This window comes from Elaeis guineensis, chromosome 5 (genome assembly GCF_000442705.2).
Source record: "Elaeis guineensis isolate ETL-2024a chromosome 5, EG11, whole genome shotgun sequence".
Classification (NCBI taxonomy): domain Eukaryota; kingdom Viridiplantae; phylum Streptophyta; class Magnoliopsida; order Arecales; family Arecaceae; genus Elaeis; species Elaeis guineensis.
In genome coordinates this window covers 39275667-39291213 of record NC_025997.2, presented here as the reverse complement: position 1 = coordinate 39291213, position 15547 = coordinate 39275667, and the positions used below count along the sequence as shown (strand labels likewise).

Sequence of the window (15547 nt, the reverse complement as noted above, 5' to 3'; positions counted from 1 at the left end):
TGGAACCGTTAGAGGCGGAGGTGCCAGAAGACATTTCAAGCAAGAACCCTAAAAATCCCGAAGAGATCAGGCGAAATAAGAGCCGAAAGGTTCGTGGGGGACCTAACAAGAGGAATGCAGCAGAAGAAAAATGGAGAAGGGGCACCTAGATGGCAAGAGAAGGAACGAAAGTTCCGGGACTAACCTAAGTCGCTCTGAAGGATGCAGAGGCGCAGGGACAAGGATGACTTGAAGAACACCTAGGGCCAAAGCGGACGCCAAGGAAGGTCAGGGCTCTCGGAGAGAAGGCGGGCACCAACAGGGCTTTCAGGCAGAATGAAACTCCTGGAGGCGGAAAGGCGGGTTTAAATAGACCCTGGGATCCGGCGCTATAATGATCGCGGATCTCCCCAGGCCGACCCATGTTCGCCACGTGTCCCACTCGCCACAGCAGGCGGCTAAAAGTGGCTGACAGCTGACAAAGCCATTACTACGCCGTATCTGGGACAACGCTCCAGCGAGAATTCCGAAAGGTCTCTTCGGATCGCCCCGATTTGAAAAGACTCCAGCACGCGCGCATTAAATGCCTGGATCTCCAAAGGCGGTCGCGCACAGGATTCAAGGGGGCAACTTCGGCTGTAAAAATTTTTATGTACTTTCTTCATTCGAAACTCGAAGTCGGAAGTAGGGGGACTGGTGTTGGGTATAAAATACCCCCAGTCGAAGTTCGTGTCAGGAGTGGCCCTCCAGGGATTCTACCGACGTCCGACCTTTGGCAACATCTTTCCGAACTTCTCCGGCGGTCGAGCCTCCGCAACGTTCCCGAGTTCTGCCGACGGATAAACCCCCACCAGTGTCGACCGGATTCTCCGCGACGGACAGACCCCATCCAAGTTTCTACGGTGATCGACCACCTTCTAGACTCCATCCGGGCTCCTACGGGAGTCGGACTTCTTCCCCGAGCTCCAACTGCAGGTAGACTTCATCCGAGCTCCTACGGAAGTCGGACTTCTTCCCCGAACTCCGGCTGCAGGTAGCCCTCGTCCGGGCTTCTACGGAAGCCGGACTTCTTCCCCGAGCTCCAACTGCAGGTAGACTTCATCTGAGCTCCTACGGAAGCTGGACTTCTTCCCCGAACTCCGGCTGCAGGTAGCCCTCGTCCGGGCTCTTACGGGGGCCGGACTTCTTCTCCGAGCTCCAACTGCAGGTAGACTTCATCCGAGCTCCTACGGAAGCCGGACTTTTTCCTCGAACTCCGGCTGCAGGTAGCCCTCGTCTGGGCTCCTACGGGGGCCGGACTTCTTCCCCGAACTCCGGCTGCAGGTAGACTCCGTCCGGGCTCCTACGGGAGTCGGATTTCCGTCCGGAACTCCTGTTGCAGGTAGACCTCATCCGAACTCCTACAAGGGCCGGACTCTGAGCTTCTGCTACAAGTGGTCTACTTTAAATTTCTACTAGGAGTGGTCCGCGCCGGACTTCCACTGTAAGCCTTCATCCGAGCTTCCATTGTGGACGAATTCCTTCCGGATTTCTATTGTAGGCAGGCTTCGGCCGAGCTTCCTCGACAAATGATCTCCATCCGGGCTTCTACGGAGATCAGACTCCGACCGAACTTCTGTAGCGGACAGATTCCGGACGAACTCCTACGACACACGGACTCCAGCAGCCGGACCTCCCCCCAACGGATGAACCTCTCCAGCGCCGTTCGACATCCACTGCCGGTCGACCCGCTGTCGAATTCTGCATGAAACCGAACTTCGTCTACGGAAAGCCTTTGACCGAGCTCCTACAGCAAATGGCCCTCGCCTGCAGTATTGACACGCCCAAGGCACCCAACGGTAGAAGGCTCGCCAGCGACATCCGAGCTCCTCTCAGATGGATAGCTACCCCTCTCCGCCAGACACCTCAACCGAGCTTCGGCCGACAGGCCTGGACCCCCTGGCAGGCCACAGTAATGGCCACGACTCTGCTCCACTTCCTGCGACGGATTCCGTGCGGCTCCACCACTCTCTGACAAGTCGCGACAACGGACACTGCTCCACTCCCCGCAACAGGCTCCACGTGGCAGGCCACGGTGATGGCCACGACTCTACTCCACTACTCTTCATAACAAACTCCTCCTGGCCCCGAACGGCCCACTACCAGGCGGTTACAAACGTCGCTATCAGTCTGTTGCACCCTCCGCCTATAAAAAGGGGACCCCAGATACGTTATTCTCTAAGCTCTAATTTTTTTCTCGAAATTCTGCTAAAATTTTCGTTCGAGCACTCCATTCTTGTTGAGACAGAGAACTGACTTGAGTGTCGGAGGGTCTTGCCGGAGCACCTCCAACTCCGGTTTAGACTTTTTTTGCAGGTCCCGACGGCGACCGCGACTCCCTCGACTCTAGCTTCTCCGACGCCAGCGGATTTTTGCACCAACAGTATATATCAGAGGTGGAAAGTAGAGTCTATGATCTTTGCTTTTACTCTCTTGTTGCGATTCTAGTAGATGGAATAGAATCTATGCTCTTTGCTTTCACTCCCTCTATTCCTGTTCTTCAATTCCCATTCTCCAAAACCATGGCATATACCTTCTGTTTATGAGTGAGGTCCTTATGTGAGTCGAATTCTTCATCTAGCTAAAAGAGAAGGTAGAAATTCTCAATTATTATGTAGGGATCCACTCTTTTTTTCAGTTGCATTCCTCTCCTAGTTAGAAGAGGATCAAAGTTCTCTCCTCCTTTTATGCTAGTACGGTCCAGCCTAAATCAGTTTGAATTTCTCTCCTAATTAATAAGGATGCAAATTACAAAAATAATAAAAATATTTTAAAAATTTTGAACTTTGGGCAGAAGCTAGATCTTGATTCTTATGTCAACTTTGTGTCCTGTTGAGTTGTCAAATTCTCCCTGGATTAGAAGTTATAGCTTCTAGAAATTTCACTTGGTTATATGTCTCTGTCATCTTTAAACATGTTCATGTATTTTGGACATTAGGAAGCACAAATCTGATTAACATCATAGTTTAATTGTATGGCTGAATGGGAAATTTTACACTTGTTAGGTTGAAGTAATGGATATGATACTCATTAATTTCTCAACATGCATGTTGTATTTGTTGAAATCTAATCAAAGAATTTTAATACTTACCTGAATAACTTATAATTGTGCATTTGTAGGCACTGAAGGAAGGTGATAACTTGATGGATCTTGGAAAACTACAAGAAGCATTGTCTTGTTATGAAAAAATAATGAAGAAATTGGTCTTTCAGGTATTCCATGCTGCAATTATGGGAAGTGCTTTGAGAAAGTTGAATTTGCTAGATCAATTTACTGTAAAAATAATGACAAAAAATGCTGACTTTCATGTTTTATTGACAGATGACTACTTAGTAAGCAATTGTATACTATTTCTTATATTTTAGAGATTTTTTTGCTAAATATCTTGGATTTGCAATATAAAGTACTGATCTGCAATAGAATTGGTCTTTAAATTTCAAAGCTGGGTGCAGATAGATAGTCTTAGCATGTGGATTCAATGATATATCTTCAGGTCTAAACATGCCGTGCAATTTGGTAACTGGAAAACAATAATAGCATTTTTTTTTTCAATTTTTGTTTATTAGGCAGAAGACTGTTGAAGAAGTTATAATGCATGCTCTTTGTCCTTTTTCTTGTCCTTTTTTTGTCAGATCACCGCATACTTTGTTACCTCCTCTTTCTTTTGTCCTGGCATCTAATAGAAACCATTAATTGATTCTTTTTTAAATTATTTCAAACGGTGTTTCCACTTGTGCATATCATGTCACTTAGTTTCCTGTCAAGCTAGCAAGCAGTATATGGATATCATGTCACTTGTGCATATCATGTCACTTAGTTTCCTGTCAAGCTATCTAGCAGTATATGGATGCAAACTATGCTAGTTGCTGCTGATTTGCATCTAGTTGGAGACATTCCCTTTTAAAATTGAAAGCATATTCCACTGTTCTAATTTCAGCTGAAGATCAAGAGTGCCAACTTACCGAGTTAATAAAGTCTCTTGTACCAATAAAAGTGACCTTTGTTCAATCCTACCATCATTCAAATATTTGGCCAGGCTTCCACCTATCCTAGTTCAGGAAGAAGATCCTTTTAAGATTGTTTATTGCATTAATGTACATCAATTTTTGAGATCTATCAGATTTGTAGATGCACATATTAAATATAGTAAATATGGGTACTGGATTGTGCATCCCATAATCGTGGGTAACGAGCTATTACACACCATTAGTGGATTTTATATTTTTTATAAACCATCAACTTTTGCTTTTTAAGTTAAATAATGACAGCTCTGGAAATTTTATTTTGTTTTGTGTTGGTATTTTTTTTTCTTTTGGGTGGGGGACCTTTTCTCCTCCATTTTGAATTTTAGAGTGATATGCCTTTTGTGGATGGTCCAGATCAAGCTGAATGATCATTGGCAGAAAGAGAATTAGGAGTGGTGTATGCAGTGAGTATAAAGGAAAATATATTGGTCACATGTGATGCCTGTTTTGTCAAGAGGTTGCACTCATAAGAAGGTTGTTTCAAAATTAATTTGAAAGAACACTTCCATATTAGTAAGCTCATCTCTGTCTAATAAGCAAACCTTTCTCTCTCTCTCTCTCTCACACACACACACACACACACAATTTTATCTCAGAGAGATGTAGACTAAATGGTATACTAGAAATAAGCGTATCCTTATCAGAGATAGAGAGGTTTCATTGCTTCGAACTTCTCTTTTCCTTGCTTTGCTTCATGGCTGGCTGGTGACAGAAAAAATACATGCATATGCATGTGCAGGAGCATATATGTACAACGTGCACCACACAGAATGTGTCTGTCTTTGTGTAGTTAATCCATGTATTTGTTATAATTAACCCATGCAAAGATTCATACAGAGAATGAAAGAATGCATGTTAGGACTACACGTTGAACATACCTTTATTGTAGCACATCTGATACAAAGATGACTGCTATGCTGCAGAGTACATGTAACACATCCTTCAACACTAGCTCCTCAAATTCAGAGAATGTACATACATGTATGTACTTACTGTTAGGCTTATCATGTACAATAACTAATGTACTTAATTCTATGTTGCTTCATAGAATGTTATCTTAGTGCATAAGCTTCTACATATGTTTATGAAGAATTTCTCATGCTCGTTCTCTATTTCATTTTCTCACATTCAAACTCTGTTTTGCTCATAGAATCTTGAATTACTGCTATGCAGAGTGAACTTCATGGAATGGCTGCTTTGCAATGGTCTATTTGTCAAGATTCACTAAGAAGGTATTCTCGTTCTTCTAAATTCTAATGCTATATGCATTTGATATTTGTCAAAGAATTTCTTTCAATATCAATCATCTGAGCTTAAATGGCCAGTTTATAAAAACTTAAAGTTATGGCAGTAAGAAACTTAAGGAGAGGGGGAAGGAGGCGGGGTGGGAGAGACACGCATATACACACACACAGAGAGAGTGCAGACGGCTGTCATATGTGATGGTCTTAATCAAGAATTATAGTGCTAAATGATTTAGTCTTGAAAAGATTGTATATTGTTGATTTCATTTCATTGTGCTTTGCCTTTTTCCCTGAATTTTTGTTGCCAAATTGTATGAGCTCATTTCTTTCTTGTACTATTATTCCTCTTTTCATGTATGACAAACTTAGTAACATTTGGTATGCCATATTACATACTGATGATGGGTCATTTTTTATTAAATTTAAAAGCTCATCTTATGGATTATGCAGTAGTGGTGCTAGATTTCTTCCTCCTATTTTAGTGGAAGCACTCAGCAGAGTGGTGGTGATAAAGTATTATAGTGAAATTTTTTTGTATAGATATTAGGTGATGATTAACAGGCCTTGTGGTTATAGTTAGAAACTGATGAGCATGTGTTAGAGTGAATTAATATTCTTATAAAAATGAACCTATAGAGTTATAAATAAAGTTAGCAAAAGGACTGGATTCATGCAGATCCTCATCACGAGTACAGAGTGGACATGTTGGCTGTCTAAACATCTACCTAATATTAAAAGGAAATTACCCACGACTCATTTTGTGAGGCTCCACTTTATACATCTCCAGTATTTTTGATTTTTAAAATACCCTATATATCTCACCTCCATAAGCCTTGGACTTGCAAATCTGCCATGTGCGTCTTCGCTTGAGGTTTGGACTCTAACCTTCGCTGTGTGGTCCTATGCTCGAGGTGTTGTTCTGTCTCCATAGCTCGCGCATTGCATGTCCCAAACTCTAGTGAATATATACTTTAACTAGAAGACTGCTTTTTTTTTTTTTTTTGGTACAAGCGGGCGGTCATACTACTCTGGTATAAGAGCAGCCCATAAAATCAAGATACAAAATATCCTGTAAGGCCAACAAGCAAGAGTCCCCCTATCTCAAGATCTAGTCTTCAGAGTGCTCTGCCACAAAGGATGCAATCCAATTTATCGCGCTGTTCACCTCTCGGTAAACATGTCGGATCGACACCGTAGCAAAGTGACGAAGAGCAGTCCAGATATCACATAGTGGATGTGCCTCCAGTTGCTTCATGTTTCCCTAGATCCAACCAATGACAATAGCATAATTTTTCTCAATGAAAATCCTCTCCGCTCATAGCTCCTGCTTGGCATAGATGATATCCACCCAGGTGGTATGCAGTTCCGTGCTCGAGACTGAAGGCTCAAAAGGGTAAGAGCCTTCAGCATCTAATAACCTGGCATTAGGGCTTCAGATGACAAATCCTGCACTGCCCCTGCCATCCCTGACACTACCGTCGAAATTCACCTTGACAAACCTTGGCTGTATTTTTGAAAAGTTAGATCCGATAGATGATATAAGCCATCTAACTCCCCCAAATAGAGGTCGTCCTCTTGGTCATACTCTGATGGACCATGCTCAGGAAATTCCGTGCTCGAGACTGAAGGCTCAAAAGGGTAAGAGCCTTCAGCATCTAATAACCTGGCATTAGGGCTTCAGATGACAAATCCTGCACTGCCCCTGCCATCCCTGACACTACCGTCGAAATTCACCTTGACAAACCTTGGCTGTATTTTTGAAAAGTTAGATCCGATAGATGATATAAGCCATCTAACTCCCCCAAATAGAGGTCGTCCTCTTGGTCATACTCTGATGGACCATGCTCAGGAAAGACTCCAGTCATGGGCTACCACTCGCCTTCCAGTGCTGGCTGCCCACCTGTCTGCCTCCAGACTAGTCTCGCCCTTGGACAATACAAGATGGCATGCTCCATCGACTCATTCTTCAACCCGTACACTGAACATGAGGCCGAAAACTCCATGCCCATCTTTGAGAATCATGCGTGTCGGAAGCTGGTCTGAAGCAAGCTTTCAGAGAAAGAGCCTCACTCTAGGGTGGGTGGCTGCTTTCCAAATCTAAGTAGTCTTGATCCTCTTATCCGTCGCTGGCCTGCACATCTGAACAAGTCCTCAAGGGAACCAACTAGAAGACTGCTTCCCTAACCAAATTATAAGCCTAATACAGCTGGCACCAAGCTTAGCCAATTTATCCACATTTTGCACCATAAGTCTAGGACAATACATGAAAACAAAGCCTGGGCACTGCTGAGGCAATCATTGAAGGGGCTTGATAGCAGGGAACTCTGTACTAGATGGAGAGCCTTCATGACAGATAAGCTGCACATTTTGCACCATAAGTCTAGGACAATACATGAAAACAAAGCCTGGGCGCTGCTAAGGCAATCGTTGAAGGGGCTTGATAGCAGGGAACTCTGTACTAGATGGAGAGCCTTCATGACAGATAAGCTGCACAAGTTTTTGACATCGAGTACAAAACATGCTCGATCAATTCATCTTCAAATGATTTTCAAAATCGTAGTCAGTTGGGTCTTTGCTTTCACTTTAAAAGGATCACTTCCATGAATGGAAAATGCTCCCATGGTATTCACCATGGGCAATTTGTTATGCATTATGGAGGCACCTCCTTATTATGCTGCACAAATTTATCTTTTGAGATAGTTGATCTCTAGAAAATATTTAATTAAAAAACTAATGTCTTCAAAGCCAAAACACCAGCATAAGGCAAACACAATTGATGTGGATATTGGGATGACTAAATTTACAATGTGCAATCAAGTTTACACTAAGTTGCTTTGAAAAATAAAAGAAAAAGTTGCAGGCAAACAAAAATGATCGATCTCGGGCATTGTTTTAACGGCCAGTTCATAGGTTTCTAATTTTCTATTGGTTGAATTGATTTTGGTGCATGATATTGTCTCCGTTTAAAATTCTTGACAGGCCGGATAAGGCAAGAACCATGTACGAGAAGCTCCAATCTCATCCAAATGTTCAAGTAAGCAAGAAAGCAAGGCAGTTCATGTTTAGTTTTCAGGTAATTGATATGATGGTTACCTTATGAAAGGAAAAACTATTGCATCAGAATTTCTTGATTATTGGCTTCATGTTTCCAAAGCATTAAAATTGATTTACATGTTGCCAATGGCTTCAATACGCACAGGATTTTGATTAGAGTTCAGCAATAAAACAAGAATTAAAGAAAATTCACATATTCGTATAATCTATGGAACTTACTTTTCTACATCAGGCTATGGAAATGATGAAAGTCACAAGCTCATCCTTCTCACCGAGAACTGGCTATGAAACATATTTTGAAGCATTTGTGGAAAATAAGGATAACTACACTTCCGCTGATGAGGAACAAAATGAAGGTGCACTAAGACAGGGCCTCCCATACATCATATTTCTTATGTCTCCCGTATTTTTCGTGCTTTTTATTGCTGTAAGAAAATCCTTTCAGCTTTAGTTCGTACTGGCGTTGAGATGTCCAGAAAAAAATCTGCTATTTTTTGTTCATATATATGATTCCTCATTCATTTCTATGCCACATGTTATCTAACACCTTTTGATTGATCACTCCTATAGATAATAAGGAATAGTGAATTTAGAATTTAATTAAGTCTATATGGGAAAATCAGTCTAGCAGCTGTGTATAAAAGATTACTTTTCCCAAATCCCTTAATTCCGGTTCCTTCTGATCAGCAATATATAACAGCGTCCTGTATTTGTTGACATGGGTTGAAGATTGGCCATGGCAACTTAAACAAGACATTCCCACTTCTCTCTTTGAACTTAAACTAGCACTTTTATCTTCAATTATCTGGAGTGAAGTTCTCTTCTAGAAAGGATTGTTGGTAGTGCTCTCATAATTACATAAATTTGTTTGGACATGGATGACTTGTAGAAGCTCTGATTCAAGAAAGACTGTTTCACCCATTATGGTTATAGACTAAAACAGACTTCGGAAGTAATCTAAAGGGTCATAATCATTATGGGACCATCAATTTGATCAGCATTATTGTTTAGCACAGAAACTACGCAGGTAATGAAATATTTAGATGATCTAGATCACAATTTGTCGATGACTCTGATCAATGTGGAATTGAAAATGATAGAGCATTTTGTTGAAATCAATTTAGTGGATGTTACTTGTGATAATTTCCAAATCAATTCTGACTCAGCATAATCAATTTTCCTTCAAGTGCGATCAGTCTGACCAGATTTTTCTTGGACATCTACTGTTACATAGCCTTATTTCCATGTGAAAAATGCCAAGGTACAGCACATTTCCTGCTCCATTCCCTGCTAGGACATGGTGCTTAGTGGATGGCCCAACCACTTGATGCGCCCGTCATCTTCCGAGCACCACACCCATCCTTGACTGCCACATAAGATGGCAAACTGAATGTTGAATGGAGTGGGGATCTATGGCAGCTCTAGAAGCTTAACCACCGTATCGTTGGAACTTATTCCACAACTGTTTCATTAACATTCTAACGCATGAAAGTATTTGGATTCTGCAAATGAAGCCATATTGCATTATGGTGTATTCCTGTGATAGCGACTTAGCAACCATAATTGTGTTGGCGAATCCCATCAAATAACCCGCAAGTAAAAGATAACCTTCCATAATCCATTCCAACTATCACATGTTCTTTCTTCTTTTTGGGTAGCCAGGCAGTGTCATCATCGACAGAGGGACTGTTGGAAGTCATTGTGGAATCTTATGCAGGCCATGGTCCTTCAAATTCTTTGGTCTTATCATTGAAGGCTAAAATGTCTTTCACAATTCTGTCAGTGCTCTTGTTAGGAAAACTCTCAAATAACTTCTATTGTCTGGCACAAGAAGCTTCCCGTTCCAACTTTTTGTCACAAGGGAAAGCTATAATGAACCAATTGTCCCATTTATATTGTCGATTAGATCTGTTTGATGCAGTGATCCTTCATCATCATTTCTTGAAGGGGAAAAAAAAGCGACAAACAAAGTTCGAGTTTATCGTGGGAATAATATCTTTTAAATGAGGATAGAAATGGTTATTTTTGGATAGTTATCTTCAAACCACACAGAGCCTTGTAATTCTGCTCGATAAATGTTCTTGGCTTTTTCTTATGCTATTGATTTTATCATGACTGCAGATGGTGAAAATTGCAACTGTGTCTTGATAGTTTCCAGCTGTTTTTGGCAGTAGGCATGCAGGTGAACCATAAAGGTTTGAATAGTTCCGAACAGGCAATAAAAGAGTGTCAGCTAGCTATTTTGGTCACACACAGTTATCCTAGATAAATAGCGGATTAATACTCCAATGGATATCACGGAAAAATATCCATTGGCTTAGCAGATTTTTACACCTAAGAATTTTTATTTTGGTGCAAGATTTCTGTATGCAATGGTCCATAGTAAGGGAAGCCCTCGACAAAGACTTTTAACCCTCCAAAGCTTCTCAGAGGGACTGGAATATAGATCTCTGTTGCAGTCATCAAGAGGCTTGTTCAGAGGAAACGAAGACTTCTTACATTAAATAATAAAGAATTTGGTTGACAGCGACGAATTTAGAGTACAGGATCATTGTTGAATAATAGTATAGTTGTATGGTAAATTTGTGGCAACATTAATTTATCGACCAACTAAACAATAATTAGTTTTTTATACGATATCAAACAACAGATGTATATCTTTTAGTCAAAAATGCCATTTACTCACTATTTAATAATTAATTTTTACCTAAAAATGATAAAGAAATAATTTCTTTTCTTTTTGATGCAAGACTAATGAAAAAAATATACACTTAATTTTATGCAATCGAATACTTTAAAAAAGTACTATTTTAAAACAAAATTCCATATGCCATACAAGTTACTTTTATTTAAAAAAAATTAAAAGAATCACGACTTTTTATTTATGCGACAAGAATAGGGTAGAACGTAGACTGATGTGTTTGAGACTAACAGCTCATATAAAAATGATGAACAGTTACATATGTTATATTATATCGCATTTTGGAATATTTTTTATAATTTTTTGCCTATAACTTAGTCTGATTGATGGACCTAGCACTTGGATATCTGCTGACCCCAGCCTTGGTTAGGCTGGTCACTGATATGGTTTTATAACTATGCCATGATTATTTAGCAGATCCTCATTTCTATTATTATCATCACTTTTTTTGTCACAAAAATGATCCTCATTTCTATTATGATCATCACTTTTTTTGTCCCAAAAATGAAGAAAAAAACCAGTGAAGCTCTGAAACCATTCTGTATTCAATTACTCAAAACTCAATCTAATAATATATCCTTATATCATTTCTTGCAAACTTCAGTTGTATTCAGACATAAGCAAAGCAAGATCGAGTCATATCCGAGGATCATTAGACCATCTAATGGTCTGATGCAGCACTAACCATTAATCATGCATCAAGATGTGGAAGAGTCACATTCAAATGGCATTTGCTATATACAGGACTCATACTCTGTCATACATATATATATATATATATATATATATATATATAGAGAGAGAGAGAGAGAGAGAGAGAGAGAGGGAGAGAGAGATTCAACAAGGGGTTTTGTTTAGTAATCATACACCACAAAACAAACTGCAGGTCATCTATGCTTTGCTCCAACCCCGATCCATGCATTCAGTACTGTTGGGGAATACCCACCGACCGATCGATCGATGGTCGGAGGAACTGACCGACCGACTGACGGTCGGAGAGACCGACCGACCGATGGTCGGAGGGACCGACCGACCGACAGGCGGAGGGACCGACCGACCGACTGACGACCGGAGGGACCGACCGACCGACTGACAGCCGAAAGCGACCGACTGACGGACGCCATCACCGGCCAATTAACGGCCCATCCCCGACTGAGGATGTGTCGGGCGTACCTTTCCCGACCGACTGAATCCGGAGGTCTGATGGCCGACTCACGTAAGACTCGCCGACCAACAGAGGGGCCTGACGCCTCTCAGCTGGCCACCGACCTACGGTCGGTCGACTCCTCCAATCGCCGTACAGCCGTCAGAGATTGTCAGTTCTGACAGCAACATGCGGCACGGCCACCTAGGGGCATTGTCCCGCCGAGGACATTGTCAACCCTAGTGATTTGACGGCCCCACGGTGATATAACACTTTCACGGTGACTCTGACAGTCTACAGTGAGTTGACAATTCCTCAATTGTCCGTGCCATTAATGACGGCGCCATACCGTGCTCCACTATATAAATCGGGGAAGGCAACAGTGCAAGGGATCTCTCCACTTCTCGACTTTGAATCCACAGGCTCGCTCCTCTCTCTCTCTCTCTCTCTCTCGATTGAGCTCTCTGTCTTCATTTCACTGTTGCTCAGTCACCTCTCTGACTTGACCGTCGGAGGGTCCCCGCCGGAGCCGCCTCCGGTCAGTGTGGACTTCCCTTTTTGCAGGTGCTCGTTCCCGGCGACCAGACGACGAGGCGATTGGCTGCAACAGATTGGCGCGCCAGGTAGGGGAGTAGAGTACGATGACGAAGGCAAGAGCCCAACGATCGAGGATCACCGGGTCGGCGAGGCGCTCTTCCCGTCGGGAAGAGGCCTCCCCGCCACCCTCAGCGACGGAGCCCAGCTCTCCACACCCCGCGGTGACCGCGGAGGCACAGATCGCGGCCATCGTACGACAGATGACCGTACTGACGGACGCGGTCAAAAGCCTCCAGCAACAACCGGCGGCCCGTCCGATGCCCTCCAGGAGCAGCCGCCGCCGACCGCGCCGATCCCCGTCGCCTCCGCGCGAGCACCCTCAACAGCGCTCCCACGGAGAGGAGGGACGGCCATGGCGCGATGACCGACGGTCCCGGCAGCCCTCTCCTTCCCTGCTGGAACGGGCAAGGAAGGAGAAGCGACCGCGCACGCCGTCGGCCTCCCTCTCGGAATCTTCCGGAGACTCCACCCCTGGGGTCTCCCAGTACCGACGAGCGGACGACTACGAGCGCCGGTTCGAGGAAATCGACCACCGGCTTGCGCAATTGCAGGTGGACGGCCAGAAGTCTTCGAATGACGTCGACTTCCGGACCGCCCAACCTCTCTTCTGACTAGTTCTCGACGAACCGATTCTCAGTCGGTTCAAGATACCGCATGTGGAGCCATACGACGGCTCCACCGACTCGATCGACCACCTTGAGAGCTACAAAGCTCTCATGACGATCCAAGGGGCATCCGACGCTCTCTTCTGCATCGGCTTTCCCGCACACTCCGCAAGGCTGCCAGGGTCTGGTACTCTGGTCTTCGATCGGGAAGCATCCACTCCTTCGGGCAACTCGAGCACTCTTTCGTGGCCTACTTCAGCACCAGTCGGAAGCCGCCGCGAACGTCGGACAGCCTTTTCTCCCTCAAACAGAGGGAGAATGAGACGCTCCGACACTTCGTGGCGCGATTCAACACGGCCACGCTTGAGGTTCGGGACCTCAACGAAGACATGGCTATCTCAGCCATGAAGCGGGGGCTGAGGGCGTCCCGATTTACCTACTCTCTGGACAAGACCCTCCCCCGAACGTACGTCGAGCTGCTGGAGCGCGCATACAAGTACATGCGCGCGGATGAAGGAGCTTCCGACCGACGCTTGGCCAACCCCAGAGGCCCGAAGGAGAAGCGGAGGAAGGGTCGGGAACCCGCCGAACCCAGCAGGCCCCCGACCGATAGTCGGGTCTCGCCACCCCGACGAATCCAAAAGTCACCCCGGCAACAGACTCCAAGGCCGGCACGCCCCAGGTATGATTCCTACACTCCTCTCTCCGCTCCTCGTGCACAGATTCTAATGGAGATCGAGGGGGAAGAATACCTGCGACGGCCTCCGCCTCTGAAGGCAAAAGGCCTCGACCGTCGAAAGTACTGCCGATTTCACCGAGGCCACGGCCACAACACCGAGCAGTGCATCCAGCTCAAGGATGAGATTGAAGCTCTCATCCGCCGGGGGTATCTCGATAAATTTCGGAAGGGCCCGCCGACCCAACCAGTTGCCGATCGACGACCCCAGCCGACTGAAGAAGCGGCGACTAATCAGCCGACGGTCGGAGTCATCAACATGATCTCCAAGCGGCTGGGCTCGGGGACGTCTGCGGGGGGGGAGCCGACGAAAAAGCCGCGCCCGGACGACGTAATCACTTTTACGGAGAAAGACGTTCGGGGCATCCAAACTCCTCACGATGATGCTGTTGTTGTTTCGGCAACAATAGCAAATTATGATGTAAAAAGAATTTTTGTTGATAATGGAAGTTCGACGAATATTTTGTTTTACTCGACCTTCTCCCGGATGCAACTGTCAACCGACCGACTTAAGAGGGTCTCTATGCCCTTGATCGGCTTTGCCGGGGACGCTGTCACGATGGAAGGAGAAATTATCCTACCTGTGACGACCGGCACCGAACCACGGCAAAGCACGGTCCACTTAACTTTCGCGGTCGTCCAAGTGCCTTCGGCCTACAACGCCATACTTGGATGACCCGGACTAAACGCCCTCAGGGCAATCGTCTCGACGTACCATCTTCTCGTTCGGTTCCCGACCAAAAATGGGGTCGGGGAGATGCGCGGGGATCAACAGCTCGCCCGACCATGCTTCCATATCTCCGCTCAAAACGACAAGTCGAAGGGCTCCCTGACGATCGACAAGCTGGACCAGCGGGAGGAGGAAGAACGAGGTTCGCCGGCCGAGCAGCTCGTGGCGATCCCGATAGCGGAAAATTTGGATCGGAAGGTTTGGGTCGGGTCCCAACTGCCCGACCCCGAACGACGACGATTGGCGGAGCTGCTGACGGCCAACGCCGACATATTTGCTTGGTCGGCAGCAGATATGTCGGGCATCCCCCCAGAAACAATAACCCACCGACTCAACATCGACCCGACGATGAGGCCGGTGAGGCAGAAGAAAAGGTCCTTCGCTCCAAAGAGGCAGAGGGCCATCGACGAAGAAGTGGACAAGCTACTCGAAGCGGGCTTCATCCGAGAATCCACGTACCCCGATTGGCTCGCCAATGTTGTCATGGTCAAAAAAGCCAACGGGAAGTGGAGGATTTGCATCGACTATACCGACCTAAACCGAGCCTGCCCAAAAGATAGCTTTCCACTTCCCAAGATCGACCAGCTGGTGGATGCGACGTCCGAATTTTGACTGCTCAGCTTCATGGATGCCTTCGCCGGATACAACCAGATCCGGATGGCGCCTGAGGACGAGGAGCATACCGCCTTCGT

The 15547-nt window shown here is 45.0% G+C and overlaps 1 protein-coding gene across 1 annotated transcript in view; it reads left to right on the top strand.

The window, feature by feature from the left end:
• LOC105034664 (uncharacterized) overlaps window positions 1-8867 on the top strand; it is a 41344-nt gene extending 32477 nt beyond the window's left edge. Inside the window, exons 4-7 of the mRNA XM_010909903.4 lie at window positions 3139-3231; window positions 5218-5276; window positions 8268-8361; window positions 8575-8867. Coding sequence (XP_010908205.1) covers window positions 3139-3231; window positions 5218-5276; window positions 8268-8361; window positions 8575-8793 — 465 coding nt within the window. The 3' untranslated portion in view covers window positions 8794-8867. The remainder of the gene's footprint in view (window positions 1-3138; window positions 3232-5217; window positions 5277-8267; window positions 8362-8574) is intronic.
• Window positions 8868-15547: the final 6680 nt, after the last annotated feature.